At 42.2% G+C, this 22,817-nt stretch overlaps 1 protein-coding gene across 8 annotated transcripts in view; it reads right to left on the bottom strand.

Annotated features, from left to right (window-relative positions):
- The window catches only part of LOC115154594 (roundabout homolog 2), a 171,129-nt gene that overhangs the window by 95,363 nt on the left and 52,949 nt on the right, over window positions 1–22,817 (bottom strand). For 3 of the 8 annotated variants that reach the window (XM_029700997.1, XM_029700996.1, XM_029700995.1), the window contains exon 1: window positions 2,600–3,159. The exons of the other annotated variants lie outside the window; for them this stretch is intronic. In XM_029700997.1, the coding sequence (XP_029556857.1) occupies window positions 2,600–2,654 (55 nt within the window). In that variant the 5' untranslated portion in view covers window positions 2,655–3,159. Of the gene's footprint in view, window positions 1–2,599; window positions 3,160–22,817 lie in introns of those variants that run through there. 8 annotated transcript variants of the gene reach the window in all.

Genomic DNA, 22,817 nt, shown 5'->3' on the forward strand with positions numbered 1-22,817 from the left:
GTTCCAGTCTGCCGTGACGCGTTCATCCATGTATCCACTGTTCAGTGGACCTCTCCCTTCTCCCTGAGTCTAGTAAGAGTCTAGCTACATTTTCAGATATTATAAGTTTCTAATTTTGTCAGGAGTCATTTTCATTGCAAGTTAAAGAATATTGTTAGCTAGCCAGCGACCGTTAGCTTGCTGGCTCGCTAGCTAATGTTAAGAGTATGATCTGTGTAGTAATATTATTCTAATCAGAAAATCCATTTGCATTGCTAGTTATAGCCTAATGTTAGCTAGCTAGCTAACCTTGAACCTAGTTGGTTAGCTTTAGCTACCTGCAGATTCATACTACTGCAATATGACAATCAGTTTGTATTGGTAACGTTAGTAGTATACAAGTAAGCATTTCACTGTACTGTTTACACCTTCTGTATCCTGTGCATGTGACAAATAAACTTAGATTTTATTTTATATAGTGTGCGTTTACCAGAGACGGTAATGTGAAGAACAACATGACTTGCACCAAAGTCAGATTAGGACATAGGGCTAGGACTAGATAAAGTGTATTTTTACTTGAAGTTTTTCCTTATTGTAGGCTACTACTTTTACCACTTTTAGTCTTGAAATATTTGGTTGTTTACTACACTACTCACACTGTTTAGCACATGGCCTCACATGTGAATCCTTCAAGAGATGGGTGGTGCTAAAGCTGTGAATGATTCTGAATGGGTGTAGACAAAGAAGAGCTCTCCATTAGGTGTACCAAAACATTCAAGGGACATTTTCTCAAACGTTGGGTTACAAGTTTATCATCTTTCAAAGCAGAATTACTTTCCAATTGTTCCTCAACTGCAGTGTATGATATACCATTTTCTAACTCTGAGTCTCTACTTTTATCCAATGTAAAAAACACAATTTCGAATACAGATGGTAAGTCACATATAGACATATAATGATTATTGACCCTCTTGGACAATGGAAAAATTCTGCAGTACTACAAGGTTTATTCAAGCCAAACTCTCCAATCCAGGCAGAGGATGATAAAGTGTCTTTCTCTGTGACTTGGCGACGTCTCATCATTTTCCTGTTTAATCTCAGGCTTACTTTCATTCACACAGTGCTGCCAAGACCTTGCTCATTTAAGCACTCACAGACAGTCAAACAAATGGTAATTGCCCATGGCCTTGTGCCTAAAATCCTCTGCTAACCCCACCATGTCATCCTCTTTCACACACAACACTAACACACATGCATAGGCAGTACACAACCTCAAACCCAACTTCACAAAGTTAGAAAGCAAAGAGTGGCAAATCAATGAAGAGAGAGAGAGAGAGAGAGAGAGAGAGAGAGAGAGAGAGAGAGAGAGAGAGAGAGAGAGAGAGAGAGAGAGAGAGAGAGAGAGAGAGAGATACTTCTAATGGACCATAGACACAAGGCATAGTATAACACATGCTTCCCAATTGTAAAGGTATAGGAGTTTAAAAAAAAAGCTGTGTAGAATAAGCAATGGGGTGGCGCACCAGAGTGTATATAGAAGTCAACAGCCATTGGGACATCCCCCACGGCTTGGGGCACCAACCTCCTCTTTCACCAAATCAATGCTCTCAATGTGTACATGATAATCAACAACAGCTGCATGTCCAGTGGGGGACAACACGGTTATGAGTGGTCCTCAAGGGACAGACAGTGCTTACAGTATGTTCTGTGACCAGGGGACACAGTGTCCACATATTACAAACCAAAACAAATCAAAGGACCATAAGATCATTCAGCATCATAGTCTCCATGACAAGTTTTGCTACTTTTCAGACAAAGGATCTAAACTCCACCAGCTGCATATCAGAACCCAAATCATCTGGGCATAACACAAGCCTTCTGATGTTCAGGGTCCACCTGTATAGATCCACCAACACAACACCTTCCTCTTAAGACTCTGAAACTTTAGAAGGACATCAATGGTGTCTATGAAATTTCAAAATGTTGGGATGACAACTTATTATATATATATATATATAAAAAAGATGACAATAAAACGAAAACTGACACCTATTGAATATGTGAGTCACCTATGGGCAATTCATAACCATGCACAGAATGTCATTAAATTAAATCTGAATAACTGCTGCATTAAATTATCAGCCAAGGGCAAAGTTAAACCTTTCATATCCTCCCTAATGATATACGTGCATGATATCAATTAGGAAGATTAAATTAATGAACTTTGGAATTAATCAGGAACCCCCAAACCAAGCATATGTATACATGATTAATTATTATGACTGTTCATCAATTTCAACAAATCGATCAAATAAAACTGTGACAATATATTGCTCATCAAATAGTCAGGTGTGCTGCAAAGCCAAGTTGAAAGGAGCAATCCCGGCATGCTGGGACTCATTGAGCGCGCAATGGGAGACCACACGTGCGACCCCTTTTCACCTGTCTTTTCCAACGTTTTGAAATTAGGAATAAACGGAACAAATGATGCAAAATACTGTTGTTACTGCAGGTGGTCTAATCAAACGGGAAGATGGAAAACGAAAAACAGGAAAACGCAATGTTTATATTACAAAGTTAATTGTGTAGACCTAATCAAGTTTAAGATTTCAGGACTTACCGTTGATTTGGGTGTGCAATAGTCCACAGAAAAAGAAAAACCGTAGTAGACCCATTCTGGCATACTGTAGTAACCGTCCACGGTTTATCTGTACACAGATTTGTCCGACAGACTTCTTTATCTTGCGGATTGTCCGACTCTCAATAGTTTTGGTTCTTTGCACATGAAATGTGGAATTTTAATACAGTTGTTTATCGTGAAATGTACAACGAAATCATTCACGAGACTTCATGTTTTCTCTGAAAGAGCGCACCGGATGGGCAGCCTACTTCTCCATACATAATGTTTGTAGCTGGGTGTCTCACCACGCAGACACCAACCGCGCAGAGCAACGATGTGCTCGTCTCACAACATCGCCCCGACCTCCCAGACCCTATTTCATGCAATGTTCCGACCAGCTAAAAGTGTCCAAAGCGAAGCATACACTCAGTATAGATTAGAAATTGACCATGATTTGAAATATCACTCCGAATGAATACGCGCTGTTATATTTTTACACTGTTGTGAGCCAACGGTGGTGTTTCCAGACCCGAGGTGAATGAATAGCTGCAGTTACAGCTCCCTCCTCGTAGAACTGTAAAACACTGGTACAGCAGTAGGCTATAGGAACGCAGATGCGCAGACTTCCATCAAACCAGTGCAAGATGTAGCCCCTATGCGATGATCTGAGGTCAGTTTGGGTTTACATTAGGATCTGAATTAGACGGATAAACTGATCCTAGATCTGAACTGTACGTACACAGCCGACGGAGCAGCTAAATACAGAGTGCTGTGGAAACCGCATACAAATTGCATAAACACATTAGGCTATCACAATATTTATTTGCAAGATGTGAGTGCAGGAATGTTATTTGGGTTTGGTGTTTAATTAAATGGCTACCTATGCAATTGGTATGCATTTGATAGGCAAATTAAGGCAATTAATGGAACATCTGGAGTAGGCCTATATAGGATAAACATCCATGGACAATAAAGTAGCGTCCCCTATCGACGACATGGCTATCTCATAGATCTCGTCTGGCATAGACAGAATGGGACTGCAAAGTGTTTTGTATATGACAATTCTCTCTGTCAATATCAATAACAAATTGACTGCTAATAACCCATGGCGCACACTGTCTCCTGTCAGCGGTCGATTCCTGCCACATGCATAACAGGAATACAAATCCTGTGCTTTATTTTTATTGAACTGCGCATTCAATGAGTTATTGGAGCAAATACTATTCCCAACAAGCACATTCAATAATGCTTATCTACTGATAATTCCGTTTGCCCGGTGGACTGAATAGAAATTTCCTGTGACTTTTTGGTTAATCCCTTTAGTACAAAGGGAGTCATCATTTAGTGTCAGGAGTCATCCAGGTGGAGGAAAAATGTGCGTGCCTTTGTCGCTATTGAGAATAAGGTCAATCTGTTATGGTACTGTACTGTAGGTAAAGTGAGGCGGTTCCAGGTAGATGGCTGAGTGCAGAGCACTCACAGCAACCTGGACTCATGGGTAGAGGTAACATAGTAAACGAAAATCCGGGACACTGAAATTAGTATGATACAGTATGTTACGTTTGGTATGGTATGTATTCATTTGTGGATGTCCACCATCCGTTTTGTATGATATGTTATGAATTCAATTCGTACAATATGTCACAAATTTGCAATATGTATGATGTGTTACATATTCCAATTTCTTGGTATGGCTATAACGTTATCTAGGTGGTAGGTGGCTAACGCTAACATCAGCTAGGTTGCTAACGTTAGCTAGGCTAGGGGTTAGGCGTTAAGGTTAGTGTTAAGGTTAGGGTTAAGTTAAAGAGTTAAGGTTAGGAAAAGGGTTAGCTAACATGCTAAGTACTGTAATTACAAAGTAACTAACAAATGGTAAGTAGTTGCAAAGTTGCTAATTCGCTAAAAAAAAATATTTTATACACCCAGCCATCCACCCTGACCAACCAACCTCCTTTTGTTTTTGCCTTAAGTAACCTTCTGTCTAATGTAACCATACCAAACGTAATATATCACATCATTTTAGTGTCCAGAATTTGTATTTACTATGTTACGTCCAGTCTATGAGACCAGCCTGCTCACAGGTAAGTGCTGTCATGAAGTGGAAAGAAACCATACCGTGATTGCTTCGGATGGGAGAGAGTGACCCTCTTCCCCTCACACTTCCCTTTCTCTACCTCTGACATGCACATCTGGGGACTTGCCTTTTAGAAGATGCCTCCACATCTCCACTGCCATTATTGGCACTTTATCTGAAAGACACTTTGACAGAAACAAAACATTGATAAAAGTTTCATAAAGGGAATGTTTTGAGGCGCATACTCACACCCACAAAGGCTACAACACTAGTTCCATTGAGTAACAATGAAGATAGTTGTTGTTCGCCAAATACGAGTTCATACAGCCCTCGGAAATTGAATGTTCTCTCACTCAATAATACATAACAATGGTTCATGAACATCTCAATGAAATCGGTGCAGGCACTCACATATACACATTTGTGCAGCCCTTACACAAGCAAACAAAAAAGTGTTGTTCATGATTTTGTCAAAGGGTATAGCCTATAGGTTACCGTGTCTCACGGCCAGTGGAGGTGATAGGTAGCCTATACCCAGGAGGAAAATATGATTTCTTATAGGTGCAGGTGAATAAAGGTGCAGAGTGATCATTGACGACTTCATTTATGTGAGGAGAAAAAAACGGCCCATCTTTTACGAGAAAACTCTATTTGGCACAGTGTCACTTTGCACTTAACTTGTAGCAAGATAAATTGTCTAAAAGTCAGTCCAAACTTGACCTGACATACCATACACATGTCTGTTCCCCTCCTTCTCTGTCCAAACTGAAAGGTTGGAACCAACTAAATACCCTTATTGGGAGAATCTCAAATGGTTTTGCTTGAATCCTCGCATCTTCTCCTCTGTCCTCTCCTCGTCTGGTTTTGAAAAAGTTAACTGAGGAGTGGAGGCGTGGAGAGGAAACATGGAAACAAATGAGACTCTCCTTCTCCACTCATGTGCCATTAGACATGGTGTTTACAAGCAAGGGCGGACTGGCCATCTGGCATTTCAGGCAAATATCAGATGAGCTGGTCACATTTCTTTTGTTGTTGCGCAAAATTATCATTTTCTATTATCTAGATCAGAATCTATCATTGTATTTGCAGGTCTGAGAAAAAAATGCCTTTTATAAAAATGTCATGCAATTCTGTCAACCTACCTCATCCCCATATTTGTTTTTCTGCTCTTTTGCACACCAGTATTTCTACTTGCACATCCTCATCTTCAAATATATCACTCCAATGTAAATTGCTAAATTGTAATTACTTTGCCACTATTGGCCTATTTATTGCCTTACCTCCTTACTTCATTTGCACACACTGTATACAGATTTTAATATTGTGTTATTGACTGTACATTTGTTTATTCCATGTGTAACTCTGTGTTGTTGTTTTTGTCGCACTGCTTTGCTTTATCTTGGCCAGGTCGCAGTTGTAAATGAGAACTTGTTCTCAACTGGCCTACCTGGTTAAATAAATGTGAAATAAAAAAATTAAAAAAATTAACCACAATTCATTCATAATACTGTGAATATATACAGTGCCTTGCGAAAGTATTCAGCCCCCTTGAACTTTTCGACCTTTTGCCACATTTCAGGCTTCAAACATAAAGATATAAAACTGTAATTTTTTGTGAAGAATCAACAACAAGTGGGACAAAATTATGAAGTGGAACGAAATTTAATGGATATTTCAAACTTTTTTAACAAATAAAAAACTTTAAAATTGTCCGTGCAAAATTATTCAGCCCCTTTACTTTCAGTGCAGCAAACTCTCTCCAGAAGTTCAGTGAGGATCTCTGAATGATCCAATGTTGACCTAAATGACTAATGATGATAAATAGAATCCACCTGTGTGTAATCAAGTCTCCGTATAAATGCACCTGCTCTGTGATAGTCTCAGAGGTCCGTTTAAAGCGCAGAGAGCATCATGAAGAACAAGGAACACACCAGGCAGGTCCGAGATACTGTTGTGGAGATGTTTAAAGCCGGATTTGGATACAAAAAGATTTCCCAAGCTTTAAACATCCCAAGAAGCACTGTGCAAGCGATAATATTGAAATGGAAGGAGTATCAGACCACTGCAAATCTACGAAGACCCGGCCGTCCCTCTAAACTTTCAGCTCATACAAGGAGAAGACTGATCAGAGATGCAGCCAAGAGGCCCATGATCACTCTGGATGAACTGCAGAGATCTACAGCTGAGGTGGGCGACTCTGTCCATAGGACAACAATCAGTCGTATACTGCACAAATCTGGCCTTTATGGAAGAGTGGCAAGAAGAAAGCCATTTCTTAAAGATATCCATAAAAAGTGTTGTTTAAAGTTTGCCACTAGCCACCTGGGAGACATACCAAACATGTGGAAGAAGGTGCTCTGGTCAGATGAAACCAAAATCGAACTTTTTGGCAACAATGCAAAACGTTATGTTTGGCGTAAAAGCAACACAGCTCATCACCCTGAACACACTATCCCCACTGTCAAACATGGTGGTGGCAGCATCATGGTTTGGGCCTGCTTTTCTTCAGCAGGGGCAGGGAAGACGGTTAAAATTTATGGGAAGATGTATGGAGCCAAATACAGGACCATTCTGGAAGAAAACCTGATGGAGTCTGCAAAAGACCTGAGACTGGGACGGAGATTTGTCTTCCAACAAGACAATGATCCAAAACATAAAGCAAAATCTACAATGGAATGGTTCACAAATAAACATATCCAGGTGTTAGAATGGCCAAGTCAAAGTCCAGACCTGAATCCAATCGAGAATCTGTGGAAAGAACTGAAAACTGCTGTTCACAAACGCTCTCCATCCAACCTCACTGAGCTTGAGCTGTTTTGCAAGGAGGAATGGGCAAAAATGTCAGTCTCTCGATGTGCAAAACTGATAGAGACATACCCCAAGCGACTTACAGCTGTAATCGCAGCAAAAGGTGGCGCTACAAAGTATTAACTTAAGGGGGCTGAATAATTTTGCACGCCCAATTTTCCTGTTTTTTATTTGTTAAAAAAGTTTGAAATATCCAATAAATTTCGTTCCACTTCATTATTTTGTCCCACTTGTTGTTGATTCTTCACAAAAAATTACAGTTTTATATCTTTATGTTTGAAGCCTGAAATGTGGCAAAAGGTCGAAAAGTTCAAGGGGGCCAAATACTCTCGCAAGGCACTGTAGTTTCAAAGTTGACCCCTGTCCTCCTTCTCATCTTTGCGCTCTCCTTCTTAAACTTAACAGAACATAGGCTTGTCCGCCTGCAAGAAATTGCATTTTTTGCATTACGCCTAACAAACAAACAAAAATCGGAAGAAGCCTTTGACTCTCCTCCTGAACTGCCACTGTAGGCCTACACATCACAGCATTGGTTAGGTAGCACACAAAAAAAGTTTTCATCAGCAAGAGCAGAGCAGGCCAGGGCTCAGGGTTGGAATATCCATTGCAGTGTGTAATCAGCCTAGTTTTATTTACACCATCCCAGCAGCTATCTTAGAAATATATTACTTTGCTCTGTGCTTCTCCGATCATTCACATCGTAGCCTATAGGCTATGGATCATCTGACTGAGACCACACTAAATAGCCTATAGGCCCACTTGATATTGTGCTCCCAGCAGAGAATCAGAGAAGAGTGGCAGCATCGGGCACACATCGATATATAACATAATAAGAAACATTAATCTAAAACACAAGGGAGAAAATGGTGTTAGAAATCCCACTCCGCTACTGTTTACAGGGGTGGAATCCCAAAATAAATGTGTAAAGTGATAAAAACAAATGGAACTAGCTGTGCAAGACATTTTAAGTAGCGGATTCCTTTTTTTTTTTTTTACATGTGCTTGACCCCCCCTTGAGAAAACAACAGTTAATTCAAAAACACTTCTGCTCTAGCTGCCCGGAGGATACTCTTGCACATCCTCTGCCGAAGTAGGTAATCAAGGAAGTGAGCATACTATTCCGTTCGCCTACTAACAAATTTAAACTCTCCTAGACCACTTGACCACTTATCAATTTCCGGGCCCTGGAGGAGTTGAGGGGAGGACAGGCTTTTCACCAATTGAGAATCTCCTTGGGCAAGGTCCCTTGCTCAGTAAAAGGATTGTCACAGGAGCAGTTTCCCCTCCCTTGCATGCCTGCCTCACCTGGAACAACCTTAGATATTCCTGTTTCTCTACAGTCAAAAGACTACAATAACCACAAGGTTGTTGACAACCGGGGCAACCATGACTGCAGTTGTTTAAGTGATGCTACAAAGTTTTGTATACTTTTGAGCCAGTAGTTTTGAAAGTAGCACTAAAGAGCCAAAAAGGGTCCCCCGAAAATGTGGCACAATTGTGTACACGTCACATTAGTGTATTACTTTGTTGCACATGCTTTGCTGTATGCACTGAGCAGACTTGGGCCCGCCCTGCAACCTCATTGGACAATACGGCCGACCTGATCCCAATAACAGTTGTATTGTTTTACAAGCTGCCTTCCTCAAACTAGTAAGCCAAGCTTCTTCCAGTAATTGAGCAGGACGGATAATGCGATTTCAGACAATAGAAAGGTTATATTTACAGTATATGTTTGCATCAAATAGCCTTGTCTACTCCTAATTTTGTATGTCTATTCATATTGATTATAAATGATCATAGCGCATTGCATAGAGACAGGCTTTCAAAGTCATGTACTGGCACATGGCGGCAGTGTTGTGAATTATCAATTGTGCAATCAAGCCAACAGAAGATTTCAATAGTTGGCATTACAGAAAGGTAGGCCAATATTTTATTGTCTTGTAAGTGGATGAAAACAACAGTGCTTGTATAGCCTACATGTCGAGAATGCATAAAACATTGTAATATGTCACAGAGGGGCCAGGACCCACTATGGGTGGACTCTCGTATAATCTACATTTACATTTGAGTCATTTAACAGACCCTCTTATACAGAGCGACTTACAAGAGCAATTAGAGTTAAGGGGGAATAAGCCCAAATCTGTTAATCGCAATCTTTCCTGCAAATTTACTCCCCTACTCTGGTATACTCATGATCATGATTTTTTTTTTGTATGTATATATTTTTTTCTTTCTATTGTTTTATTTTCATTTTATTTTGTTTCTTTTGATTTGTTGCCAAATCAATGGCTATGGCGATAATTAGCATAACACTCGGTGTTCAGCCCCTTCTTCCCGCCAAAATTAGTTTATTCAGTGAGCAGTGTTGCAGCGTGAGCAAGGCAGCGGAGAGCAACTACAGCGCTGCGCCAAAGAGAATTTAAATAAGGAGGCCTAGAAACTGCTTCCCCAATAGAAATCCCGGATCAGGCTTGTAGGAGATTTAATGGTGACGCTAGCTAGCTAAGCTCAGGTGTAGAAACACATCATTGGGTCTAATGGTTGCTTCATACAAACTGCAATGTAGCCATCGGCTGGCTAGTGGGAGGCACTTATTTGTCAGCCAATCATTAGGATCTTTTTTGTTGACCCACGCATACGTGACTAAAGACGTGACTGAAACAGGATTCAACTTTGCCGCAATTTGTAAAATCTACAGGGAATATAAAGGAAAGTGCTATTTGAGAGCTCTCTCTAACCAATTAACTGTACACACGTTATGTTTTCAGTTTGTGAGTGTGTGATATGGGGATATAGAAAAGTTTATGTCAACATTTATAAAGAAAAATGTTAACACTGCCATGTTGATGAGAGCCTTGTTGTTATAAAACCACTAGGCCTACAGTGTTCAACATTCAGCTGTCGCAGATTCACCTCCGCTGACTTTCCTCATCAACTTTCGTCTAAAACACACCCACTTTTTTCGGCTATGAATCCAGCATGAACCGGTAGGAATTAACCCATTGGGTGATGCATTTCACTGCCTGAACAGCGGAACGTAACCCCTGTGTCTGGGAGGAGGCTTGCTCCCGCATGCACGCTCTTTGCACGTGCACCCAGCAGCGTTGGGTTGACTCTCGCAGACAGGATGAAAAAGACTACATTGACCATGATCCTTTGCTAGTTACGGACACTTTCACCATGATCCTTAGCGATTTCTGGTGCCGTTCAGCCCTATTCAACAATGGGCGCATTCGAGCAGATCACTTTTGTCAAGACGTTGACGAACGTTGGTCACCATCTTTCAAAGTGTGTTGCATTATGGTTATAAATATTTTCCCACTTGCAACTACATGTCGGCTGCATTACCCTTACAATAGCCATATGATCAAAGGTCATGAACTTTCGATTGCAGTCGACTGTACATTTCTGCAGTTGCTCCTCCCCAACTGCAACTTGAAGTAGGAACCAAAGCATTGTGCGAGACAACCTTTGTCTGTTTTTTTAGAGGCTTTATCTGTGTTCGGGAAACTGTCCCTTAATGAGCAAGTACCCTATACACCAGATGTGGTGTCAATACCATGTGCTTTGTACTGCTTAGCATATTGCTTGGCATATTGTTTACTCAATAACTTATGTGAACTGATGTACAGTGCATATATAGTCTAATACTTTTGTGTAAAGTGAGTGTTTTGTCCTTCATGTGATTGAATCAAATGTGATTCTTTAGATGCTTACTGACAAAAGCAACGTAAAGGTTGAGAATGAAAGAAATACACTGCAGGCTGTAGTGATACTGACATGGACTCCAATTAATCACATCCGTTACAATTCCATGTTGCACAATCACAGATAATAATGAGGAAGGTACAAGGGCAAGAAGTAACGGCCAACAACATAGCATATCCCAAATGCTGCAAAAACACATATGCTTTTGTTCTAGTAGCCTATGCACTCACTACCTGGTTATATTTTGGTAAAAGCATCACATAAATACGATGTTAGAAAGAGCTAGGGCTGGTATCTAATGTCCTTATCTTCACGATATTCATTCCTGGGACCATGTTGATCATCTTCGGCTTCATGTAGGAGAAGTGGAATTTCGATAGCATCCACTTCATTGGCAATAACAAAGGTGAATGCCATGTCTGCCATTAGGCAGGTTTTCATTGACCCAGGTTTATTGGACCATAGCAATGTTGCAACAACACAAATATTGCGACACGTGTAATAGAAACGGCAGATATAGGAGACATTTTCTGAGGATCACCAACATTTTAATCCATTCGACAGGGGTGGATTGTTGTGGGACTAACTTTATTGCGACAAATGATGATGGAAACAGTGTTTTTCGAATAAATGATGATTGACTAATACTTTTGAAGCTACACGGGGCACGTGATGACATCACGTGCCCCGTCATAAGCTCCACCCACATTTAATTTGTAAATGCCTACTGATTGCAAAATAACAAATTTAAACTATATGGACATGTATTTGCAGGACAAGGATTGTCCTGACTTTCAAGAATGCCTGAATTCCTTCACCTTGCTTTTCTGTGTCACGTTCCTCTTCGTCAGATGATACGTTGAAATCGCTGTCGGACAAAGTGGACCAATATGCAGCGGATTGCGTGCTCATCATAATTTATTATAATGTGAACACCACGAACAAAACAAGAAAACAATGACCGCCAGGAACAGCATAGCAGGCTACACACGTATAGCAGTGCTAAAACAACTACCCACAAACAACAAGACCAAACACACCCTAATATATAGGACTCCCAATCAAAGGCAACTAGAAAACACCTGCCTTCAATTGAGAGTCCATACCCCAATTAACTAACATAGAAACAGAACAGATAGAAAACCCATAGAAACACAAACACAGAAAAGAAACCCAAAACCCCGGAATACATAAACTAATACCCTCTGCCACGTCCTGACCAAACTACAATGACAAATAATCCTCTATACTGGTGTCGTGTCTTTGGCTATGCCGGATTAAGTGATATGACATGCTAACCTATAAAATTCTTTCTCTGTAATTAATATTACCTGATTAAGCTAATCATGTAAATGTAATTAACTAGAAAGTCGGGGCACCACGGAAGAACGTTTATAGAGCCGTTATCTTCTGAATAAACTCTTAAAATACTTAGTAATATTTTACATCGATAGCAGTCAATATTAACCCTTATCTTATTTTCAGTCTCATAATGAAAGTTGTAAATTCTTGGCTATCTTCACGAACCCTGGCTAACAAGTTGAATCAGCAATACAAAATTGGGTTTAACTATTTATTTACTAAATACCTAAACTAATCACACAGAATTACAAATACACAGAATACAAATGATGTCATACAGAAAACATCCCTGTTGGACGGAACCTGTATGAAAGCTGGTTACACAAAGGAAAGGGGGTTGGGCTTGAATGAAAGAGCGGGAAGACTTAGGAACAAAGAAACAGCAGCTATGCTATCGTAAATACATTATCTTATGCATTCTAAATTACCGCCCATTTGGAAAAGGAAAATGCAATAAATATTTACTCTGAGCTGTGCTTTGGTATATTGGTCGTAGATGCTGGCCGGATTGGCCAACAGATCTTCCTGTCCTCGGAAGAATGTCTCTGGTGGTAAATTGGATATGTGGTGGTATCTTCGTCTGTTTGTTAGACTGGATCCGTCGTCCGTCCTTTCCTAGCCCACGTCTACAGCGGCCACTGCTAACTCAACGGCTAGGAAGTGTCACTTCTGTAGTGAATAAGCTCAAAGTTCATACCATTCGCCACCAAAGCTCACGCCGAGGTTGGCTTACTTCTGTACTTGGCGTGTGTCCTTCTAACGTAGAGGCTGCAGACCTCACGTACTGGAACATGTGGTTATCTTTTCGTCAAAGGCTTATATAGTGGAGAGGGGGAAGGATGTGTTTAATCGTTTATAACCCCTGTCTCTTCACAGGGGTGGGCCACTGATCAAGCAGGGCACTTTCCTTATGAAAACCCAATTCTCTCATTTGGAAGCTAAAATTACATTTAATCTCCTAACAAACAATTTCAATATCAAACATTTCAATTGCATAACAATTCCATGTGACTCTGATAACTAGAGGGTGTATACTTTCCCAGGTACAGTTTATGTCGTCCTGTCATCAATCATAATGTCTCAGATGACAACCGAACTGACATCCATACTCATTACGTTCCAAAGCATATTTCCAACTGGATTTATTACCAAAATATGGTTCCTTTCCCCATTTGTTTGATGTTCCCAGACTCTCTATATTTAACAGGACAGCAGTCCTTCAGGACAGCAGTCCTTCAGTAGGGTCAGAAAGAGAGGGGAAGGGAGAAAGGTATTTATGGGGGGGTCATAAACCTTACCCACAGGCCAACGTCTTGACACTGGTCAGGACGTGACATTCTGGTTGGCTGGCAAGTTTCACCATCCAATTATTTCAGATCTACAGGAGTGCAAGTTTCACCATGGCGATATGTTGGCACATGAGAATTATTAGAATATGGCAATATTAGTCAATTATTGCATTCTATGCATGCTGGCTTTCTCGGGCTACCTTAGACATGAAACAGATACAGTACAGGCTGTCGCCAATTTATTAATGCACAATTTGCCTAAATGGGTAATGGAAACACTTGAACCACTACATTTTTATTCACAGTAGGTTTTTGCACATTTCTATAAATATGTTTGATGTGACGTCATTACGATTTTATTGACACAGATAGTTCAACGCAAACGCACCCTAGCAGGCAATTGTCGCATCTATTTTCGATGCAAATGTGTAAATGTCGACCAAAAAAATCACTGGACAACTTAATGGAAACATAGCTAGCATTGCATTTCCTAGAAACAGCAGAAGTTGTCCTACTTGCTGTCAGTGTGTACCTCCCCTGACTTTACTCATCTGTCGGCTACTTTTGGATTAGCACTCAAACATGCCCAATATGGTGTGCTTCAAATTCAAATACTTCCGGCTTCATGCGCCATCGGGAATTTTCCATAAGTACACGTGGATGATGTCAGCACTAGCACTATCTACTGGTTTTAATGGCTGTGTTTGAGAGCATCAAAACGACTGCAAGTGACTGCTGACTGAGTGATCTACAAGTCACCTTGCATCATAAATAACAACTCATTATTATTTGTAGATCAGTCAGTCAGTCACAATTTACCCAGGATACATTGTGATTTTGATCCTCTCAAACACAGTTTCCATTGATCATCCTTGAGATGTTTTTACAACTTGATTGGAGTCCAGCTGTGGTAAATTCAATTGATTGGACATGATTTGGAAAGGCACACACCTGTCTATATAAGGTCTCACAGTTGACTGTGCATGTCAGAGCAAAAACCAAGCCCTGAGGTCGAAGGAATTGCCCGTACAGCGCCGAGACAGGATTGTGTCGAGTCACAGATCTGCAGCATTGACGGTCCCCAAGAACACAGAGGCCTCCATCATTCTTAAATGGAAGAAGTTTGGAACCACTAAGACTCTTCCTAGAGCTGGCCGCTAGGCCAAACTGAGCAATCGGGGGAGAAGGGCCTTGGTCAGGGTAAATTTCAGTTGTTGTTTTTTTTGTTGAAATGTGCAAAAATAAAATAAAAAATATATATTTGTCATTTTAGGGTATTGTGTGTAGATTGATGAGGGGGGAAAACAATTTGATACATTTTAGAATAAGGCTGTAACGTAACAAATTGTGGAATAAGTCACAGGGTCTGAATACTTTCCGATGGCAATTTATATGGCAAGACAACTGAGTACTCAAAAAAAGGTCAAATAATGGCGTCAGTGATCTTCAGGTCAGAAAGTCGGACCTCTAGAAAGATGCCAGAGTTTCCGACTTGGAGTTCCAAGTTGGAAAAAATTCACAGTTGGAGATTGTTTTTTCCCAGAGTTCCCAGTTTTCTTGAATCCACTGAAGTCGGAAGTCGGAGATTTCGAAATTCCCAGTTCCCAGTTGTTTTGAACGTGTCAGTAGTATCCCTATATATAAACATGTGGCATCAGTTAAGCATATTATCCCCACTTTTCACGTACATTAACACCAAACGACTCAATACATTCATGTGTGGTTGACAAATAACAATAGCTAGCCTAAGTATCAGGAAAGAAAAACATGACAATAAACACGATTATAAGAATGATAAACTGTTCTAAAAATGAAACTTCCCCATTACTGCAATGACAATGGATAGGTTCCCAAACGATTACAATCATGTTTTTTCGGGCTAGGACTATGGCTACCGGACAGGAAAAAAAGGAGAAAAGTGGAACATATTATAAGTAAATATGGAATTTGTGTATGCACAAGCATTCTGGAAGATCTGATGAAGGAAAAGAGCTACAGAATTAAGTTCAACATGACTAGAGTGAGGATGAATTATCTGCGGTTGCAGGTGAGGTAAAGACTGCTGAGTTTGAGCCGTGTCCTGATGATGACAAAAATGATTCCGGCACAGTGGGAGTGAGATTTTTGGAGAAAATGGATCCTTGCCTTCTGACTCGGAGTGCAGTTGTGTCGATTTTTTAGTTTTTCTGTTGCCCAGAGGGAGCGTGTGCTCCACATCACATGACTGGGGACAAGAACTGTGACACGTTTTCCACTCCGGAGTAGTGCGCCGTTAAAAAGAGTGATAACTGGAGTGGCGTTAAGTGTTGAGGAGGATCAACTGGAGTTGATGATTCCCAGTGTCTGTGACACCCGCCGTTTGGTGCGATGCAGACCCGGGAAAGCGTGGTGAAACAGAGAAGACACTGTCTGTACTAATGAGTCTTTACCAGATAAAGTCAAGATAGGATGTGTCAGTTATCCCGTGAGCGCTTTTGTCCCGAATCCATTACGGTGTTTTAGATGTCAAGCTTATGGTCATGTGGTAGCAGTGTGTAGGATGGAGATTCCTAGATGTGAGAAATGTGCAGGTGGACACGAGACAAAAGAATGTGTTGTATTGGTGAAAAAAGTTGGGTGTAAACTGAAGGGGTACCCATGGTGCTGAAGATCAGAGGTGTCCAGTGAGAGAAAGGCAGGTTGAGGTTGCCACGATCAGAGTAGTGCAAAAGGTGTCATATGCTGAGGCAGTGAAGAGAGTAGTAGAGGAAGATGTGTCCAGGGTGAGGGATCCTAAGAGGACCCCTGTGAGTAGGACGAGGCCAATAGAGAGTGATAGGAATAACATGTAGTGCTTCAGTAAGGCTGTTTTTTAGGCGTTCATGGTCATGGTTGTCAATTGTACCGCAGGAATGGAACGTAAATCACAGACGATAGATGTTGTGGCGGCAGCTGCAGAGAAGTGCTTGGGTGTACGAGATTTTACTGCAGAAGAGTAACAAGATGTTTTGAATGATAGTGTCCCATCCTCCCAGACTGCTGGCCTGGTGTAGGATCAGATGGGGCCAAAGTAGTGGAGTAGTGGTGGCAGTTTTAGTGGGTGCAAGGTTAGTTGGTAGGGCAATTTTTCACAAAGTGAATTCATACTACAGAATAGTAGGCTGATACACAGCCAATACAGTAGGTGACGGGATACACCTATAATATTTGTTTGCAGACTGCCATAATGCCAAAGAAGAAGAAGAAGATTACCAGCCCTCCCCTGGGTATTTGCACACAAACCCCTTGGAGAGCAAGGCAGTGCTACAGGTATCAAAAACAACGTTAATGTATAGATGTCATTTGTTGCCAAATCACGGCCTAATTAGACCTGGAGCATTCGCAAATTGCCGTTTGCAAAATCAATATAATCAACTAGAGAACTAGACATTAGCGGCAGCAAAACACTCAAAAACACTTTTTCAGTGTGGGCTGTAAAGTAGGCTACACATTTTATGTCGGACTGTCTTTATAACATGAGAGAGTTTGCTAGTAGGGGAAATGTTGCACTACAGTCATGTGGTAATGGCTGTATCTGGGCTCAGATACTGGGATCTACTAGAGAGATCAAGAAGATGTGAATTTCTGCAAAATACTAAATCTATGTCAAGTTCAAACATGAGGCAAAGATGCATTGCAATAGATGGTAAAGAGAAAGCCTCTCCTTTTTGGTTATCCCCTCTTCCATTTTCATGAGGTCTGTAACAGCTCTAATGAAATGGCCCATTCTAGTTCACTGCATGTGCTTCCAACCCTCCTCAGCCTGGTCAATACTGGTCAATACTGGTCAATGCTGGTCAATACAATTATAAATGCAGTTCATTGTCATGAGATGAAAGTGAGAAAGGCTGCATTAGGAGCTATTGGTCCAGAGAGGGAAATTAAATCCCTTTTTACTCAGGCCAAATCAAATTAGAATTGTTGATAATGACAACATTAAATTGCAGATGATGATGGAACAGGCTGTGCTAACCGATATTAAATGTCACTATAGATGTAAATGTTATGTTTATTAACAGAGGTTTTGAGTTGTATTGCTGTCCTTCCATATTGTGGCCATGGAAACTGCATCTGAATTCCCACTACAGCACAAGGCCACTGGCTATTCATTGGTACCTTGCACAACACACCCATTCAATAGAGCATTTTACTCCCCTTATTTGCCCATCTGCAACAAAAATATAATTTTTCTCTCTTTTGTGACCAGAAACAGCTAATCCAGGAGCAGAAACATCAACCATCATCCTGGTCCAAGCCCATTTCCGAAAGAGGTCCAGACCTCTATCGCGAGTACTTGTAATAGGATCAAGCCCGCTCTATATTTTATTTGAGTCTATTAGTCTACTTATTTCTAGATCAGATGTTAGACCATGGAAGGCAGCACTGTATGTGTAGATGAATTCACAGTGTGAATGGATGGATAGACTAATATGCTGCAGGCTGACACTGCAGGGATCACAGTCTACAGAACCCTGTTACACAAAAAGAGCAGCGCTCATGGCATAGACTGGATAGACTAGATATGAGAACACTGCCCCTGCAGAAAAGCTCTGCCTCCTTTTGAAGTGATTCAGCCTTTGTTTTGAAGCCTTTATTTGGCACTCAATGACCTGTGGTTACCCATGATCTCTCTATAAAATGTCATTAGTACCAACAGCCTTTTCACATCTAATTGAGAGACACAGATTATAAACGAATCAGCGTAAAGAAATGCATGAGTACTTAAACCCCGCACAGCATATAATGTGTTTCTCTGGTGGCCTTAATGCACATTACCAACACCCTGCCCAGTACACACACCCCTTAGATACCAAAAACAAAATCACATAAATTAATTCTATACATTGTAGATCATCTCAAGCCTTGTGTTTTCTCATCAGGCTTTTGTACAGGCCCCTATCAATAGGCCTCTGACAATAATAGAATTGTCAAACATGCTATATTATTTTCTGGACCATATATTACTATAAGGAACAGCTCCTTTAGTACACTTCAAAGTAAAAGCGGGGAATTTGAACGGGCCTTTGAAATTCCCTCCTATTTCTTCTACTTGAGTTCTTCCCCAGAGCGTGGAGCTGAGGTAATAAGGCCATAACAGAGGCCTCTAGTGGCCAAAAGGCCATATTAGCATGGGCAGCGCTATTGAGGGCTTCCACCATTTTAATGTAATCAACTGGGTGGTACTTCCAACTTCATTGAATGATCCCTCCTGGTGACCCTGTTGGAGTCATGTCCAACCTGGTCATCAGGAGGGATCAGCCAATCGTGAAGAAGAGAATTGACTACTTTAAAATGGAGATAGTGTGAACGGAGCTGCCTATTCTGTCACAGACGCTATAATGGCAAAGATGAAGTCCTCTATCTATCTCTATGGGCCATAATTAACTTGGTGATACCTTGCGTGGGGCCAGTGCAGATAGGGCCACACTGCTCCTAGAGGTGGGAGGAGCTCTAAGTAAACCAATATGCTTTATGTTCAGACTGAGGCTGAGAGAATGGCCATGCAGATGCATGGCCAGGACAGAGGGAGAGACATATGTGCTCTTGAGGGGCCAAAACTGTTTTTGTCAAAGTTCCTCCAAACCGAGATATCTTCCTACTCCAACCACAGCTGACTCCACCTCTCATCCTGCTTCCATCACAGAGACAGACGTGTTGCCAGGCAACATGAAAGTGCCCCCCCTCACCAACCCAACCCAAACTCACTCAGTCACTCACTCAGTCACACACACACACACACACACACACACACACACACACACACACACACACACACACACACACACACACACACACACACACACACACACACACACACACACACACACACACATTGGACAGTGTCAAGGTCGTGGGCCTCTTTGTCCGCACCATTACCCTCTCATCCCTATGTTTGTCCAGCCCCGCCGCGTCAGGGGGAACAGATGGTGTTAGTGACAGAGTGGTGAGGGCCAGGAACAGTCCACACACGGCCAGCCTAGTGAGAGTGGACACCTGTCGTGACCATGCATGCCAGCCATGGGGATGAGAAGCAATGGTCTCAGTGCCCAGTGACAAACCTCTGTCTTACAGTTTAGAAACCTGTTATAAACACCGGGCATGGACCCAGAGCTAACTCAGACCTCATGTAGAGATTCAGTCTGTAGAGTTATCTCATTTTCTTTATGATGTTCTATCTGCTTTAGTTTCCCTGTTGTTTTTACCATAGGGTGTTTTCACACAGTGGAAACCCCCTATCTTTACTCGAACCTCAGCTGCAACTCAAGTAGATGAACAATGTCTTTCAGATCTTCTTAGAAAGTAGGGTGATATGGGCCTCCAGTTGCCTGTGGGCCCCGACTCACTGTATGAAGCACAATCGCTCCTATTCAGACAGCCACCGTGCACAGGTCAGTATTTTCTGCAAGCTGCACAATGTAAAAAAAATGCTACATGACCTGTGTGCATTAGACATGAAAAACATACCTTAGTTTCATAATAATTACTGTAGGATCCAATGGACTGTCTCTATTGGTTTTGTTTGTTTTTGAGACAGTGGGTGTCATATCCTTAAATGTGGACCACAATTTGTTTCATTTGAGATCCTCCCATTATTATCTGTCATGCAGTCCAATAAACCTAACCCTGTTATTCGTATCCGTCAGTACACCTCATCGAGCTAACGTTTGCTTTAGTCAGATGACTCTGGCTGTTACGGTTATTAACGTGAGGTTTCATAAAATGGTGTGATGCTGGCAAACGGTCGATGCTGGCAAAATGTCCAATAGACTGAGCCTGGAGAGAAAAACAGAATTTATGTTGTCAAGGAGATGAGCTATAACCTTCGACCCTCTCCCTGTGCCTGTGGGGAGGTCATGTGACTCTCTCGCTGTCTCAGATTGATCCATTTCCCTGGACTACAGCATCATGAATTTCTAGATCAATGGGTAAATGGAGTGCAGCGCCACTCTCCAGCCCTGCAGGGTCTGCCTGACAACGTCTCTCAACAGTCACACAACATATTAGAGCCTAGCCTCCGTCAGCACAGGTTGACTCTCAGCAGATGTTGGTATAAACTATAGCCTAGACTGCATGCTTATGGTCGTTATTTCTAGTGGTCTATAGTCATATGTTCTCTCAATGTGAATGGTACTAGTATAACTATTACTACTATGTTCCCTTTAAAAGATGCATCCTTACTCTGGGAAAGGAGATTTCACCCTAAATGTACCATTCCTCTTAGGACACGTTATGTAGCACATTGAGGGCTCTCAAGACTTCTTCTCTCGAGTGTAGGGCTCGTTTTCTCCCTGAGTGTTGGGTGGTGTCCATCTATTACTCCCAGTCATTTTATACATAGTAGCAGCAGCCACAGACAGCCCTTCCAACCCCTGTGAGGAGGCTCCATCCTCTACATTCACCACTGGAGTGCAGAGAGAGAAACATCTACATTCACCACTGGAGTGCAGAGAGAGGGACCTCTACTTTTACCACTGGAGTGCAGAGAGAGAAACATCTACATTCACCACTGGAGTGCAGAGAGAGGGACCTCTACTTTTACCACTGGAGTGCAGAGAGAGAGGGACCTCTACTTTCACCACTGGAGTGCAGAGAGAGGGACCTCTACTTTTACCACTGGAGTGCAGAGAGAGAGGGACCTCTACTTTCACCCCTGGAGTGCAGAGAGAGAGGGACCTCTACTTTCACCACTGGAGTGCAGAGAGAGGGACCTCTACTTTCACCACTGGAGTGCAGAGAGAGAGACCTCTACTTTCACAACTGGAGTGCAGAAAGAGAGGGACCTCTACTTTCACCGCTGGAGTGCAGAGAGAGGGACCTCTACTTTCACCACTGGAGTGCAGAGAGAGAGGGACCTCTACTTTCACCACTGGAGTGCAGAGAGAGGGACCTCTACTTTCACCACTGGAGTGCAGAGAGAGGGACCTCTACTTTCACCACTGGAGTGCAGAGAGAGAGGGACCTCTACTTTCACCCCTGGAGTGCAGAGAGAGAGGGACCTCTACTTTCACCACTGGAGTGCAGAGAGAGGGACCTCTACTTTCACCACTGGAGTGCAGAGAGAGAGACCTCTACTTTCACAACTGGAGTGCAGAAAGAGAGGGACCTCTACTTTCACCGCTGGAGTGCAGAGAGAGGGACCTCTACTTTCACCACTGGAGTGCAGAGAGAGAGGGACCTCTACTTTCACCACTGGAGTGCAGAGAGAGGGACCTCTACTTTCACCACTGGAGTGCAGAGAGAGGGACCTCTACTTTCACCACTGGAGTGCAGAGAGAGAGGGACCTCTACTTTCACAACTGGAGTGCAGAGAGAGAGAGGGACCACTACTTTCACCACTGGAGTGCAGAGAGAGGGACCTCTACTTTCACCACTGGAGTGCAGAGAGAGAGGGACCTCTACTTTCACCACTGGAGTGCAGAGAGAGGGACCTCTACTTTCACCACTGGAGTGCAGAGAGAGGGACCTCTACTTTCACCACTGGAGTGCAGAGAGAGAGGGACCTCTACTTTCCCAACTGGAGTGCAGAGAGAGAGGGACCACTACTTTCACCACTGGAGTGCAGAGAGAGGGACCTCTACTTTCACCACTGGAGTGCAGAGAGAGAGGGATCTCTACTTTCACCACTGGAGTGCAGAGAGAGAGGGACCTCTACTTTCACCACTGGAGTGCAGAGAGAGAGGGACCTCTACTTTCACCACTGGAGTGCAGAGAGAGAGGGACCTCTACTTTCACCACTGGAGTGTAGAGAGAGGGACCTCTACTTTCACCACTGGAGTGCAGAGAGAGGGACCTCTACTTTCACCACTTGAGTGCAGAGAAAGGGACTCAATCCCAACAGCACAGCCGTTTAAATGCATTAAAGGTGAAAAGGGCCCAGTTCGCCCACTGAAAGAGTTTCTTTGGGAGATGGCAGTGGCAATATGACTCTCAGGATACACAGAGTGCTGGAGCAGAG

The sequence above is a fragment of the Salmo trutta genome, chromosome 19 (assembly GCF_901001165.1).
Source record: "Salmo trutta chromosome 19, fSalTru1.1, whole genome shotgun sequence".
NCBI classification, from domain to species: domain Eukaryota; kingdom Metazoa; phylum Chordata; class Actinopteri; order Salmoniformes; family Salmonidae; genus Salmo; species Salmo trutta.